Consider the following 16,407-nt stretch of genomic DNA (forward strand, 5'->3'; position numbering starts at 1 on the left):
ATCTGCGGGGGTCCGGCGTATTTCAGAGCTGTGTTACTAAAGTAGATTTGAGGAGGAGAACGGGATCCACTCGGCTCATTGTGTGTCCTGTTGGCCTCTGCGTCTCTCCCTCCAATCCCATCCAGCGCTCCGTCCATCGACCCCGGGTCACTATTCCCACCCGCTGTCGGGTTCTCACCAGGGATGATAACCGATGACCGTTTGACCGATGGTTGATCGTATCAACGTTAACCCATCAATCTTTGTCGCTTGTCGGTTAAAAGAAATTTGGGGTCAGTGTGGACTGTGGAGTGTGTGTTGGTTTCACTTCACGTAAAAAGATGATCAGATGAGGGGACTTATTGGACGTTGGCACCGCATCTCTAGCCCACTGTTTAATTTCTCCTCAAGTCTTAATTATTCCCGCATGCGAGCGGCGGAGAATATGATCTCTAAATTATTATGAAGAGTAGACTAAACGCTATAAGACTACAGTTAGCCATCTCATTCCAAGAACTTTTTGTGTGAAATGAAAGAAATTATCCCTCACACTCAATTTCTCCGTCTCCTCCAAACTAAACAAGCGGCGTCTCTTCGGAGCTGTCATGAGCCGCGGCAATGTTTCAAATGAGCTCCTAACGCTGCCCTCTTCCGATTGGCCCCGCTCTCTACACGCGCTCAACTTGCAGTAAGCATGCCTCGTGTTTCAATACAAACCCAGGTCGTGCCGCGGTTAGAGCCACTGCCACTCACTCGGAGAGTGTGTGTGTGTGAGTCGGAGGCAGAACGGGAGAGAGATAACCAGAGTTACGAAATAGCAGGCGGCTGGCGCGGCTCGAAATGGCTGTTCCTTCAAATGGTACAGTTTAATCTGATCGGTTAACCGGTATTAACCGGTTAATGAGGCTCGGTGGTCGGTCATGAATATTTTACATTTTCGCCATCCCTAGTTCTCACCCCTCCCACATGAGTCTCCCCTCGTCTTCATTGGACACCTCCATGCTCTGCATTCGCAGTTCCCCCCTCTCTCTCTCTCCATCTTTCTCACCTTGGCGTCCAATTTTAACTCTGATTTAACACCCCCTAGCCCTAGCATCAACACCCCCCCTAGCCCAAGCCCAAACACCCTGCGCAACACTATCACCATCTCCTTCACCATCATCCTCTGTTCACACACCCCTCATCGGTAACCACCACTAACTCTCCTTCTCTCTTCCATCTCCATCTCTCCATTCCCCTGTGTGCTCCCTCTCTCTCTCCCCTTCTATCGCTTTGCTTTAATCCTTCACACCCTGTTCCTCCTTCGGTTACTCACACACATTCTAAATATGTTATTATTCTTGTAGGAGGAAGGTTTGTCCCTCTCTGTCTCTGCCTCCTGGTGGTTTTGTCTCAAGCTGCTGAAAAACGGCGTCCATGTTGTGTGAACAGACGACGCTGGTTTTGGTCGCAGACCATCCCCGATATAGCCCTGTTAAATCTAAGCTCATGTTCAACTACAATGTTGAGATTTATGATAATAAGGACAAAAGACGGAAGTGTTCTCTCTAATAAGACTGTCTGGATAGGCTGTTGACACGGTTATGTATGAAGTATGAAGCTACAGGCCTATCTGCTGTAATGAATGACGGGGTCACAGGCAACGGCTGCAATTAGCTGGCAATTTAAAGGATTGAGGAAGGAGTTTTTAGGGCAGAAGAGGATAGTTGCTCTTAAGTTTACCCCATATCGTGTCATTAAGGTCAACAGAACACAAGCTCAATGATAGGGGCATCTCACAGGCAAATCAGGGACAATGTGTGGGAACCTCAAGTATGGTTTCATGGAACTGTGGCACACCGCTGTTTGTGTGTAAATATTCCCTCACAGCTCAATGCTAGCTCCCATGCATGGCTGAACTCTTTCAATTTATAACCTACAGTCTCCACTTTCCGAAAAGAAAGCTGTGAAAGTGATTGCTGAATTTACTTTCTGTGTTTTGAATTTTTTAGATTTGAATGATGTGGTTTCTTTCTGTTGGCTGATGGCTGCTCAGTTGAGATTTGGCTTTCAGATTGGGTGGGTTGGCTTCATGGTAAATTTCAATATAAAGCCCTATCAGAGTCTATTAAGGATTTGTGGTTTACTGATCAATTGGTAACCCGGGTGAGGTGAGGGGCGGGGTCTCACCGAGAGTGAGGGATCAATGGAATTGTAGTTAGCCCAGCGTTCATTCTCCAGCTCCTCCATTACCTGGGGCCATGCAGAGAGAGAGAGCGAGGGGTGTGAGGGGCTTATACAAACACACAAACACACACACGGACACAAACACACACACAAAGATACATACACACAAAAAGATAAAGAACAGACAAATCCATGCTATTCCTACCCGTGTTCGCATGCAGATGGTGGGGATACACGCAGGTACAAACTAAATAAATCCGGAATCTCTCACACCTACACACACAGACACAGACACGCCCACTACATGGACAAACTGCCTGCTTCCAATTTGTTCATCAGAGACAGCCACACATACACACCTGGTTCATGGCACTCTTCAGCCAGGTATCCACGGAAACGCCCACTTGTCTTAACAGGTCCAAGCGCGCCTCAGCTTTCAATTTGATGGTCTGGGAAAATAAAGGCAGGGAGAATTAATAACCAAGGTCTGACCGGGGCTCAGGCTCAGTATCACCATCGACAGCGGACCACAGACCACAACACAGTGATGGCAATAACACTGGAGCAGACAGTCAATATTCTGCTGCTGTGGGTTATTAAAAATACCATATGACAAGATAGCAGGCCCCAGGCACCTTGTTAGAGTGGTCTAGGAAGTTCACATACTGTCGATTTTCTCCAGCTGAAATATGAATAGGTAAAACAGTAACAGATTGTTATAGAGATACCACCTACACCCTTGGGCATGAGGACAAATAGCTTCATCAGTATACTCTGATCATATGTGATGCAGATGTGAACAGATTATTATTACGATATCAGTGCCCTTTTATTGTCATAATAAATCACAGGTTGGGAAGTGAAGAAGAAGAAAGCGGAGAGATATTTAGATATCCGATTTGTTTTGAGACATTGAAGCAAAATATATCAGTCAATAGGTAAATATATTGGAATAATCCTTGGTAAATTGAACATGGGCTTTATAATGGAATGACCAAAACAAAACATTTTAGTCTAGATCTAGTTTTGCTTCGATTCATTTGAGCCTCTTTTGTTCCTCAAACGATTCACCTATGGAGCACTTTTCCACTTAATAGCAACAATGAAGGTAAAATCATAATCATCGTGACAATGATTATAATAACGTGCTGAGCAGCAGAGACGGTATCTCTAGAGTCGGATGTATATATAGCTTCTCTCCTTTGCCTAGTCCCCCCACCAAATCATTCATTATTATTTAATTCCGTTGTGCTGACAGAGCAGCAGGACTGCAGAGGGACACGCACGCACACACGCACACACACACGCGCACACACGCATGCACACGCTCACACACAAACACATACACACACGCACACACACACATGCATGCACACGCGAACGCACACGCTCACACACACACACACACACACACACACACACACACACACACACACACACACACACAATTACAGACACACACAAATACAGGCACACACACACAGGCACACACACACACACAGGCACACACACAGGCACAATGCTCAGGGACTGCTAGCCTGCCAGTCATACACTTATCACAGCTAAACAGCCAGCCAACACTCCCAGGGCCTGCTTGTCAGAGTGAACCTCAGTGCACCATGCACTTCCACAAACTGCACAGAATCCAGGAAGCCACGAGCCCTGAATAAAACTGTGGCTAGGGGGGTTGTTAACATACTCTGTTGACAATGTGACGAGTGAAATTTGTATTCCGCCTTATAGAGATGTTGGGGGATGTGCCAGAGACACTAAGAGCCAATCAATCAGAAATCCCTGCTGGTTTGCTTTGTTGAGACCGGCAGGCGTTGCGTGTCATGAATCAGCGAGGAGAAAGAGAGGAAAATTCAGAGGAATCAATGTATCTCAATAATGAGCATAAGACACTTTGACAAGCTATGCAAGGAATATACTGCACTGTTATGTCTACGGTTGAGTTCCAGAGCTAGTTCCAGTTGTTTATGGGTTTCCATCCAGGTGTGCCCGGATGTGTAATTGCATAGATGGATTTAATGAAATGTAGAGGGTCTAAATATTTTTAAATTGTGTTCACATTTAAATATTGTATGACTCATGGTTCTGATTCAAATCAACAACATAATGACATCTGGAGGATAATAATGTAATATAGATTACACAAAATTGAGATCTGTAAAGTATTACCAATAAAGACATGATCATGAAAATAGCAACTATAAAATGAACTTAAAATAAACAAAAATATTGTTTCTTATGTCTAAAATTATAATTCATCTGTCTGGCACAGAGCCAACATGTTTCATTGTTGCTATGAAAGCAAATTCTCCCAGACGCAATATCACTCTTCCCCAAAACACAATAAAAAAGCTTAATATCTCAGGAAAGTCAGAGAGGGACAGAGGCACACACAGAGAGGGAGAGAGAGAGAGAGACAGAGACAGAGAGACAGAGAGAGAGAGAGAGAGAGAGAGACAGAGACAGAGACAGAGACAGAGAGAGAGAGAGAGAGAGAGAGAGAGAGAGAGAGAGAGAGAGAGAGAGAGAGAGAGGGATGTAAACAGAGAGGGAGAGAGAGTGGTAGAGAGAGCGAGACAGAAAGAGAGGGAGTGAAAGAGAGTGAAAAAGCAGAGCGAGAAACAGAGCGCTAAAGAGATCAAGAGCGGGTGTGATGAGGCAGAAAATTAGACAAGCATCACAAGGAGGAATATAATTTAAGTCCCAGGGAGTCCTCTCCGATTAAAAACATCATGGAGAGAAATAGATAGGCAGAGGGCCAACCATAGTTGAAACCCCAGAACCGCTCTTAAATGTAATGCAGAAACTCCTTATTTGGGACGTAGTTATTGCTTGACAAGAACTCTGCTCCAGGCCATGAACTGCTACTTCCTCAATCCCTGATCCTATTGGTTGGTCAAAGGAAAATCAAGCACTCATCATGTCTTATGGCAGAGATAGGAGGCCTCTACCAGCTCCTGACTAACACTGTTGTACCCAGTTGTATTCAGTGACTTTTTTTGCACTTGAAATTATAATGTTGTTTTTTCCGAGACAAAGGGGTAGGGGGACTAACTTTTGAATGCGAACCCAAAGCCTAGGGTGATAGCAAAGGCTTTTCATAATTTAACAAACTCAGTCACTATATTCTCAATATATATTCTAAACATTATTTATAATTGCATAACGTGAACTGGGTACAATGCGTCTTGTGAAGCAGAGTGAGAGTAAAGCAAAGCTTATATAAGCTCACATCAGGTAATGACTGATAGGGTCCTTTATTTACTCTTTTTTGTTTTCCTAATAAAACATTTTTGTCTGACGACTCCATTAGTGACTAATGGAGCCATTAAATATGCATCAGCGTCCTTCCCTTCCAGCCAATGGGAGCCCAAGAAAATAGAAGATGTCCCGAAGACAAAGAGTTTGACGAAGTATGAGCCAGCAAAACAGTGTACACAAACGTCAACACCAAACCGCTGTCCAAAAACAATAACAAAGCACAATATGCTTCATATCGTCAAGTTATCCAGATGTGGTACAAAATTACTAAGTCTACATTGTCATATTATGACACTGTGGACAGAAGTATATATAGTTAAAAAATAATAATAATCAACTAAATAAAATGCATACAAAACTGGGGAAATCTAGCACTGTATGCGTATCAATACACCAATATCAAAAACAGACAGCAGGGGGCGATTTTTCGTTGATATGTGGATGACAACGTGCTTGAGAGGCCTAGCCAAGCAGAGGGGAGGAGGAGGAGGAGGAGGAGGAGGGGGGGGGGAGGAGCATCAGAATGAGGTAAGGGTATCTCAGTAGTCTAGAGGACAGAGAGACAGGAGGGAGCTGATGCCAATGCAACATCACTGTTCAAAAGGGGGGAAAATAAGGAATAGAGGGTCGGAGTGGCATGTTTGCGTTGTTGTAAAAGAGGGTGGAGAGAGCGGGCGAGCGAAGGCAATGAGTGGTGATGCATTATCGCCTTTCCGCGGCAGACAAGCTGTATTGGAGACGATCAATGTGATGATAATAGATGTCTCTGGCTAGCAAGCAGACAGGGAGTTGCAACAAGGGGAGGTGGGGGAGAGAACGATGAAGGTAGCCAGAGGGGAGATGGACCGACTGTATAATAGAGAGTAAAACAGAGGAGAAAGACAAAGATAGACAGAGAGAGAGAAATGAGTGTGCTCATTTAAAAAACAATCTCTCTCAAAGATTATAGAAAGATAAAAAATACCAAATCTCAATAAATCTTAAAGTCGTATGGTATTTTCTGTAATCCTTGAATGATTTTTTTTTTAAATATTAGCACATATTTTAATCTCCAAGAATAGGTTTTTGCTCAGAATCCCATTCAGAAAACTCTGACTTTCCACAGCTTGACAGAAACACAGTGTTTGCATTGAGTCACATATTTGGAGGGCACTAAAAGCTTATGTGTCGTGGAGGCAGACTCTGCACAATTGTTTGAATTGTGAATATCAACCAAACGTTTAGTCACACAGCCCAGAAACTGGGCAGGAGTAGAAGAACCAAGAGGTTCTTCTAATCTTCGGGTGTGTCAACACATCGGCTGTGTTTGTGGTTACGGTTCAAAAGGAACTCTTTTATCTTACGGTTGAAATATCAGAAGGGGATTTTGGTTCAGGAAGTGCATCACCGAACACTGCAACCGTTACGCTTTGTGTTGATTGGCAGGTTGCAACAGGTTCATCATTCAAAAATGTGCATTGCTTGAAAAAACAAAAAAATCGAGGTTGATTGGATTGACACAGACACACACCTCAGCTTTCCGTATGCATTCTTTGGTGTCTTCTATCTTCAGCTCCAGGTCTAGTCTGCCTTGCTCTGTGGAGGGCAGACCGTGGCTTTCACACTCCTCCAGGGACTGAGGATTCACCGACACACACACACACACAATCACACACACACACACGCACAGAAATATACAGGAGTGAACAGAATGACAATTGGAGAATAGGCACATGTGTGTGTGCGTTATGAATGTGTGTGTGAAGGTGTGTGTTGTGAGCTCACCCTCTTGTAGTGGATGATGTTCTTGTGCTCCCTGGCTGCTCGGGTCGCCCACTTCCTGGCTTCCTTATTCAGGCTGTGTTCCTCCGTCGTCCCTGTCTCAGACTCCAACTGCCGGCTCTAAAACGCACGCACACACACACACACACACACACACACACACACACACACACACACACACACACACACACACACACACACACACACACACACACACACACACACACACACACACACACACACACACACAAGAGACACACTCACACACACACAAAGAGACACACAAAGAGACACACACACACACACAGAGAGACACACAGACACACACACATCCACACAGACACACACACACACACACAAAGACACAGACACACACACACACACACACACAAAGACACACACACACACACAAAGAGACACACAGTGATGTTGTTAGCTCACAAAAAGAGAGGAGTGTGTCGGGAAAAAGCTGTCGATTGATCCAGAAATAGAAAGTGTGAGAGATTTACATTTCCCCACACGTCCCATAATGAACACTGCTTGTCTCGCTCAAACCCATTGTGGTTGCCTTGGCACCAGTGATGCGACAATAAAACAACACATATGATAGTTACCAAGCGTGACATCACTGAGTCCTCCTCTAATAATGTATGAGATAGTGATGTTTATGTGTTTGTGTGTGCGTGCCTGAATGTTTTTGTGCTGTTTTTGTGTCTACACATAATGAGAATGATTCTCATTGCCTGCAAAAATATATTTATTAAAAAATTACATTATTTTCCTTTTCAAAAGCATGTGGTTTTCATAAGGGGGCAAAGTGTTGAAACAATGTCTTTCCTTAGGTCTCAACGGCTCTGGTCCAACAGTCTTTTTTTGCTTGGGGAGGTTCCTAAGTGAGTTAAATGATACCGAAGTTATCTAAGTGGCCATGATCAAGGCCAATGTGCACCGCTTCCGACTCGGGAGAGCAACGGCCGGGGAACGGGATGGGTGCTGCTCCGGAACGGAGTTCCACGTACTACCTCGGGGAAGTTCTGTTCTTCCTTGTATCAGAAGCCAACAAAGTGCATTTCAACGCTTATCATACGCAAGCGGGTCCGGCAAAAATAAACCAGATGTGTAAAAAGAACGTAACGGCAGGGATTGCGGAGTATCTTCCGGAGGGCTTGCACGGAAACTGGGCCGCATCTGCACCCGGGGAGCATAGTAGCTCTGATGGACACCAGTCTGTTCCGGCACACACACACACGGCTTCCGAACCGGACCCCTGACATATCTGGTGCACATTGGCCTCAAGTGCTGGTCCAATTCTATAAAATGATGTGTGTGCTTACATTTTTCCTTCCTTATCTCCTTTAACTTATCTCCTGATGGGGCACTGGACCATCCTTTAAAGGTAAAGGAGATGGCCCAAATTAATAGTGGCAGCAGGGAACCGTGTCCATTGGGCTGTTTATGAATACTGACGATCAACGTGACCTCATCCTTCGTCACAAATGACGTAGTCCAGTGTAAGTACAGTAGGAGTCTTTTCAAGTATTAATGAATTCTCCTTCACTTCTTTCCTCAACCTCATGACGTTTTACACTGAGGTTTAGGAAAAGTGGTTTGGAAATTGCATAGTACATACTTTTTAAATGTTAAGTTGACTCTTGGGTTCCTTTGTAAAGGAACCATATATGCCATGTTGACCGACTGAAAAACAGAATTCAAGAATTGCACCTCTTTTTTTGGTTTCCATCTCTCTGTTCTGTTAATTTATCGACGACTGTTCAGTCGTTCTTAAATGGTTGACCAGTGTTTCCGAAGCAACTGCTACACATCATTCAATCATATGGGAAAATCCATCTGATCAAGCTAGGCTAAGAGATAAGATGGAGATGCGCATCTGGTGAAGAAGTGTGACGCATCAGAGACACAACCTACGTCACCTTTAGGCTAAGAAAACTTGAAAGATACTTGATCTGACAATGAGGGCGGTAAACAACCTGAGTATACGTACAGTTATTTTAATTGCGTTAAGTTTCCCATGCACAGCATGTATTTTAACGATGTGCTGCTTCGGAAACAGCAGGGCATCAACCTTGAATAAGTATAGGTGTGAAACGGAGAGCATTACACAGGAGATTTGCAGCTTAATTATGGCCATGCAAGGCAGCGTTGGGCGGGGAGGCATGAAGCACAAAGGCTCAGATCTTCCTCAGAACCAACGTACCATGGACAGAGTTCACATCTATCAATAACGGATGGCAGAAAATGTCTGTTCAAGGACATAAGTATACAATAATATGCATGCATATATTATACATGGAAATGCAAACACAACACTGTCAAATAGGTTAATCCAACCCTTGGTTACACAGGCTTTAGTGGCAGCAGACATATTCGATTTCACTGCAAGGTTTGACTGTAATGATGGGTGATTTCCATTGAGCGTTTAACAATTACATGGCCACAAATGACAAGGAATGCAAAAAGACTAAATATATATTTTTCATGCATATGCATTGTGGAATACAATTTTTAAATCTTATTTAAACATGATCAGTAAGTATTCATGGGTTTGTGTCAAATTGATTTGAAATATGGCCTTGAGATTGCGAATGATATTTTAAGGATTTTGCACATGGTTGGATCCAATAAAAAAATAAAAAACGGCTTAGAATGTAGTTGTGTCGTGGGTGTTGACACAACCCACCACACTCACAGATGCACACATAATGTTGTGTCTGTGGGTGTGGACCAACTAGAGACACGCGCACACACACACACACACACACACACACACAACACACACACACACACACACACACACACACACACACACACACACACACACACACACACACACACGAGTATGAGGGCAACAAAGGTGTGGTGACCATGATGAAACGCAATGTCATAACCAATGTGAACCAACAGAAACTTGGTGGATGTGACACATTTAAAGTGACAAGAAAATCCCCAGCAAATTGTAAGTTGTTCTGGACAATAACCACTGTGCCTTTTCTTGCAGTTGGGAGTCGAGTGTTCAAATAAATAAATAAGCATGCGTTCACTTTAGGGTGACAGGGTAAAGATTAAAGGTTAACAGAGCCATTAGCACTACCTGTGCCAGGGTCATTCTCATGGCACTGACCGGCGAAGGCTCAATGTCCACCAACTGCGGCACCGAGCTCAGAGTCTGGCGCACACACACACACACACACACACACACACACACACACACACACACACACACACACACACGCACACACGCACGCACACACACACACACGCACGCACACACAGGCAAGCAGCAGGGAATTCACACGACCCGAGGACACCATTGCAAACACACACAAACACACACGCGCAGAAACACAAGGAGGGTTAGTGGCAAAAACAGATTAGGAGAAAGGGTTAGCACAAATACTGAAGCAGTTCAGGAAGACACCAGGAAGGAAAGAAAGCACATATTATTGTATTGAGGGGAAAAAAGGCAGAATGACAGGTAGAAAGACAGGTTGAAAGATATAAGGATGAGAGAATTATCTGAATAAAGACGGAAAGAAAGAAATGAAGAAAGAAGGAAATGACGAAATATTGGAGAAAATATAGAATTCAATGTATTAAGAAGGTAAGAAAGAGTGAAAGAATGATTTTAAATCACAGACAGAAGGCAAAGCGTAGGGAGAGAGAGCAAGGTGTAGGTCTACAGAGAGAATTTAAGCTGTGTGCCCGCTGGGGGAAGATGTGATTTTAATTAGTTCTGTGTCCTCAGCAATAACCTCAGCCTCTCCCTAAGGTGTGGATCCGCTTGGCATCCACCGTCTCTTAGCGATCACAAACATCTCCATCAATTCTGGTCATTTTATTTCCATTGACGTTTTATTTGCAGCCCGTCCAGTACAGAACCACAAATGAAATGCACCACAAGCTTGGCTTGAGATGTTCTTACAAACAAGCTGGGCCTTCTACAAAGGCAGACCCCCAGAGGGTGCACAAGGGCTCCAGATCCACAGAGGATCTCTATTATAAGACATGGATAGTTCATGCTGCAGCCATGTTCTCCACAGAGCAGAGGTCACACCACTGGGAGAGATCTGACGAAGGCCTGATTACGAAGGAATGTCTGTTGTCTCTTGATATTCAGAATGATTAAATGGCTTTGGCCTGACTTCCAAGAGTTGGACGGACGTTATTTATGTTTGCAAGCCTGCACTCTCTGAATGTTCCTACAGGGTTCAAGAGAGATTAACCCTAATGAAGGAATCTCCAAGAGATCGTGACACACAGCATTGCATCTGGAGCAGAAGGAGGCTACGGCTTTTCATGACATGTCAAGACGAGAGACCTACAGATCTACTGTGTGTGTGTGTGTGTGTGTGTGTGTGTGTGTGTGTGTGTGTGTGTGTGTGTGTGTGTGTGTGTGTGTGTGTGTGTGTGTGTGTGTGTGTGTGTGTGTGTGTGTGTGTGTGTGTGTGTGTCTTTGTGTCTGCGTGCGTGATGGCAGTCAGTTTGGTAATGCTTATATGATTGTTATTAAAAAAGTTTAATGTTCATAAATTCTAACGGCCTGTGCCATCCTGTGTAAACAAGAGTGCCTGAGTGTGAGTGTGAGTGTGCGTGTGCGTGTGTGTCTGTGTGTGTGTCTTACTACGTCACAGTCGCTGGGCTGGAACTGGAAGTCATGTGCTTTGTGAAACACAGGGTTCTCCTGCATGAATAATTGCTGGTTGAACTCCTGTATTACCTGAGGATCACACACACACACACACACACACACACACACACACACACACACATACTCTCTTTGGTACATTTCATGACACTGCAAGTATAGTAACCAACAGATCTGCCTGGATGTGATCAACAATGCTCACACACAATAAACAGGCATTTAATAAACAAATCAAGGCAATGCAACTAAATACTATTAATAACACATTATTAAATCACATTGCAAGCCACATCAGGGCGGCTAAGTCCCGTTTGAAGTTTTTCCGTTTCCTGCTGCTTGTTGAAAATAATTGGCAAGCATTTAAAACTAAATGAACATCAATATACTGCACACTATTCTCTTCATAAGAGAATAAATCCAAGGTTAAAAGCAGAGATGTTGTGTTGGAGACAGGAGGGCTTGGTGGACTGACCCTGGTGGACTTGTCAAGGAGGAACTGGTAGGTGTTGTGTGTGGCCGTGAAGGTCTCCAGCTCGGTGCGACACAGAGCCACCAGGTAGTCCTTCGCGTGCTCGAAGACCCCCCCGTCGAGAGCCTGGAGGAGCAAGGACACATCACGCATCACGTAGTTGCCGCGGACCTCGCTGCACCGTCACAGACACATGTGCGGTGCACAGAAACGAGACCATAAGTTCTGGATTCGAACCCCAATCTCCACAACGTTCAAATATACATCCATTGAATTAGAGGCCCTACCTGCTCCTAAAGGACATGCATTGAACAGTCACTTTGGATGGAAGAAACCCACACCCACACCCTGTACTCCATATTGTTATTCGATGTACCCTCATTGAACAATGCTGTATACTGCTGTATGGGTCCATATACTGTATATCTTTATTAAGCAGACCTAATTAGAAGAGAGGAAGAGAATGAGAGCGAAAGGTAATTTGATACAGAGAAAAGGGATGCAACATCACCAACTCAATGTGCGTGAGAGAGCATGATGGGAAAGGTCACAGAAACTGAAGTAGGAGGAGGAGGAGGAGGAGGAGGAGGAGGAGGAGGGGGAGGAGGAGTCTTAATTTATTTTCCGTTTCATCAGGAGGACATTCTTATCCAAGGGAGAGAACTGAAACAACCAAAAACAGGAAACTATTTAGACAGTAAAAAGACGGGTCGATTTAGAGTCAAATGGGCCAAACTGAGTGGAAAAGTGACCTGAAAAAGGAAATTAAATTTGGAAATGAAACATGTGACTTTTGCAGACTGCAAAAGAGGAAGCACAGCAAAGAAAGCGCAGGGAGGGAAAAACAACAGACATACACAATGAAAAACTTCACACACTGAATGTGGAAGGAGCAGCATATAGTGAAAGTGGTGCAGAAGGAAGAGCGCTGTGATGTTTAGAAGCCCTTTTCTCAGCGGTGAGAGGAGGGGGAGGAGCTTCAAATTCCATCTCCTCAATAGATCACATGATGACCCCTGATGCTCTGAGATATCTAAACACACACACAATGTCCCGGTCCAAGAGAGGAGATCAAGGCAATACTCACTAAATAAGCACAAGTACGCACACACAGACGAATGTAAGCGCACACACACACACTCAGTCCTTGTATTTCTTTTGCATGCCAAAAAACAATGGCGTATTTACACGGAAATGCAGTCATTAGGGGCGGGAGGCCGGTTGATTGCTCTGCAAATGTCACGCTCTCATTACCTTCCTCCCTCCATTCCCTCATATCCTCTCCTTCTCCCCGCCCTCCCTCCCTCCCTCCCTCCCTCCCTCCCACTCCTCCCTGTGCTCATCCATTTACAAAGCTTTTTAAATGGAGTGAGTCAGCATCCAGAAACAGACCCCAGTCCCCGCATCACCCTCGAATGTTCTGTGTGTGCGTGTGTTATTGTGTATGCGTGTGTGATTGTGGTTACAGTTTTGTGCGTTGGAATGTGTGTATGTGTGTGCGTGTGTCACTGGGTGTGAGTGGCCGTGTGCAATGACTATACGGAAAACGCAATAGGTGTGGCCTTGCAGACAGAAATATAATATAATTTATGTTTTGTGGTCGCATTGCCTTGATTTGTTTATTAAAAGCCTGTTTGTTGTGTCTGAGCATTGTGGATTACATCAAGGAAGACCTGTTTGTTTCTATATTTGCAGTGTCATAAAATGTACCAAAGACAGTTGTGTGTGTGTGTGTGTGTGTGTGTGTGTGTGTGTGTGTGTGTGTGTGTGTGTGTGTGTGTGTGTGTGTGTGTGTGTGTGTGTGTGTGTGTGTGTGTGTGTGTGTGTGTGTGTGTGTGTGTGTGTGTGATTAATTAACCCTTTTATTTTATTTTCGTTGTTGGTTCGTTGTTCAGTGCATTAAATGAGACGTTAGAGGTTCAATGAAAAATAAACTGTAGCCATAACAAAAGTACTTCCTCATTATTTCTCCTCGTCTTATCCTACCATCGCGCTTTAGTTTGAGGGGTGTTTCCGGTGCGCTGAGTGGAATATCCCATTTTTGTGTGGAGGTAGATCGGTCAATATTTTAAATATGCTTAAATGGTTTGATGGAAATATAAATACACACACAATAGTTTATACACTTAACTGTACGTGCCAAATCAACCAACAAATGTTTTTTTTTTTTGGTATCTTTTTTCTTATAACAGTAAATACAGGTGTTGAAGCTTACATTAAACCCATTTTACAATGTTATTTATAATTAATTTCAGTCAAATATGTTTACTTTATGACATTTCTCCAATGCTACTTCAAGTATTTAAGTATTGATGAGTTGTTTTTTCTAAGTCTTGAAAATCGTTTGATAATGTTGGAACTTTGCACACTTAAACATTAGTTCATTAACGCAATTCATATCTTCATCTCAATATTATAAAATGTTCTCGCTTATCCCACATTGTCCTCTTCTAGTGTATGTTGTCCACATAGCGTGCAGCCCCAGTCTGTGTGTGTGTGTGTGTGTGTGTGTGTGTGTGCGCGTGTGTATGTGTGTGTGCGTGTGTGTGTGTGTTTGTGTGAGTACTGCAGAGGATTTACAAGGTTTACAGTAACTGCAATGGCACATGCCAACAGCAGAGGGCGAAGTAGAGCATCGTTCCATCACTTCTGTCATCCTGTCTCCATGCAAAAGGGTTATTCATCCATGAGAACTTCACGAGATTATGTCATGAGTGACATCATGTGTGTTATGAGTGTTATCATGATGTCATGTGTGACATCATGGTCACAGTCACCATCTGCCTACTAAGAATCAGTTGATCTCAGCCTTGCTCAATGTTACCAAAGCATTGCAGTCTTTTGTTGACACCAATGTTTATCTAGAGACCTCTTATATCCCTGACTGATAACCCTGACAGACAGACAGACAGAGAGAGAAGAAACACAAATGAGCAGATTGGCCCGTCTGTTGCTCAGATTGGCCGCAAGTGGTGTCCCTCAATGTGTGTGTGTGTGTGTGTGTGTGTGTGTGTGTGTGTGTGTGTGTGTGTGTGTGTGTGTGTGTGTGTGTGTGTTTGTCTATGTGTGTGTGTGTGTGTGTGTGTGTGTGTGTGTGTGTGTGTGTGTGTGTGTGTGTGTGTGTGTGTGTGTGTGTGTGTGGTTGTGTGTGTAATAGCCTGCAGTCGATCCTTCTGTCACATAGACATTTTATAAATAATTCAGTATGGCCTAATACTTAGAATGTCCATAATAAGCCTAAAGTACACACAAACCCCCCCCCCACACACACACACACACACACACACACACACACACACACACACACACACACACACACACACACACACACACACACACACACACACACACACACACACACACACACACACACACACAGGTTGTATTGTGGGTAAAAAGAGAAACACCAGAGTGTAATAACATTAAGTGGGATTAAATTATGAAAATATCTGGAATTTTTGTGAGCTTTGTTTGCCAAATAAGACTCAAACTGTTTTCTTGTGAAATGGACATCTGTTAGCTGGTTCTTTATTTCACTTACACTGTTCCATTTAATCACTGAGTACACACGGAACCAAAAGTGGAACTGTGGCGCTCACCTTTCCCGATCTGAACAAACAGAAACATCACATGTGTATCTCTCTTCCTCCCTCTCACGCTCTTTCTGCATGTGATTCTGCAAGAATTTGACTCAGTAGAGCTACTCGTTCATTGCAGATTGATTGTGCTTGTGTTTGTGTGTGTGTGCAGGTGTGTGCTTGAATCTGTGTGTTCATTCAGGGTAGCAAAAAGGCCAAGTGAAGCATGTATTTATCTATACAAGGATACATATGAACGCGATGGAGATAGAACAAATACGGTCGGTTGAAACACTTGACGAGAGGAGCAATTACAGCTCATTAAGGGACACTGTTTCAATTCATGGTCTTGCGTTTGTGTTTGTGTGACGTAGAGTGAGTATGACTATAGAACTCAATGTAGAACCGAATCCCTGGGTGTGTGGTGCATAAGTGAAGGTACACAGAATCCACACATATCGTCCCTGATTTGCAAATATAGTCCCTTCTCTGCAAATCTTTGACCGTACAGAGTGACA

The 16,407-nt window shown here is 43.8% G+C and overlaps 1 protein-coding gene across 1 annotated transcript in view; it reads right to left on the reverse strand.

Moving 5' to 3' along the window:
* The window catches only part of LOC132474890 (F-BAR and double SH3 domains protein 2-like), a 54,749-nt gene that overhangs the window by 9,025 nt on the left and 29,317 nt on the right, over positions 1 to 16,407 (reverse strand). The window contains 6 exon segments of the mRNA XM_060075793.1: positions 2,149 to 2,211; positions 2,505 to 2,594; positions 6,929 to 7,033; positions 7,183 to 7,299; positions 11,819 to 11,914; positions 12,315 to 12,437. Coding sequence (XP_059931776.1) covers positions 2,149 to 2,211; positions 2,505 to 2,594; positions 6,929 to 7,033; positions 7,183 to 7,299; positions 11,819 to 11,914; positions 12,315 to 12,437 — 594 coding nt within the window.

This window comes from Gadus macrocephalus, chromosome 16, assembly GCF_031168955.1.
Source record: "Gadus macrocephalus chromosome 16, ASM3116895v1".
Lineage (NCBI taxonomy): Eukaryota > Metazoa > Chordata > Actinopteri > Gadiformes > Gadidae > Gadus > Gadus macrocephalus.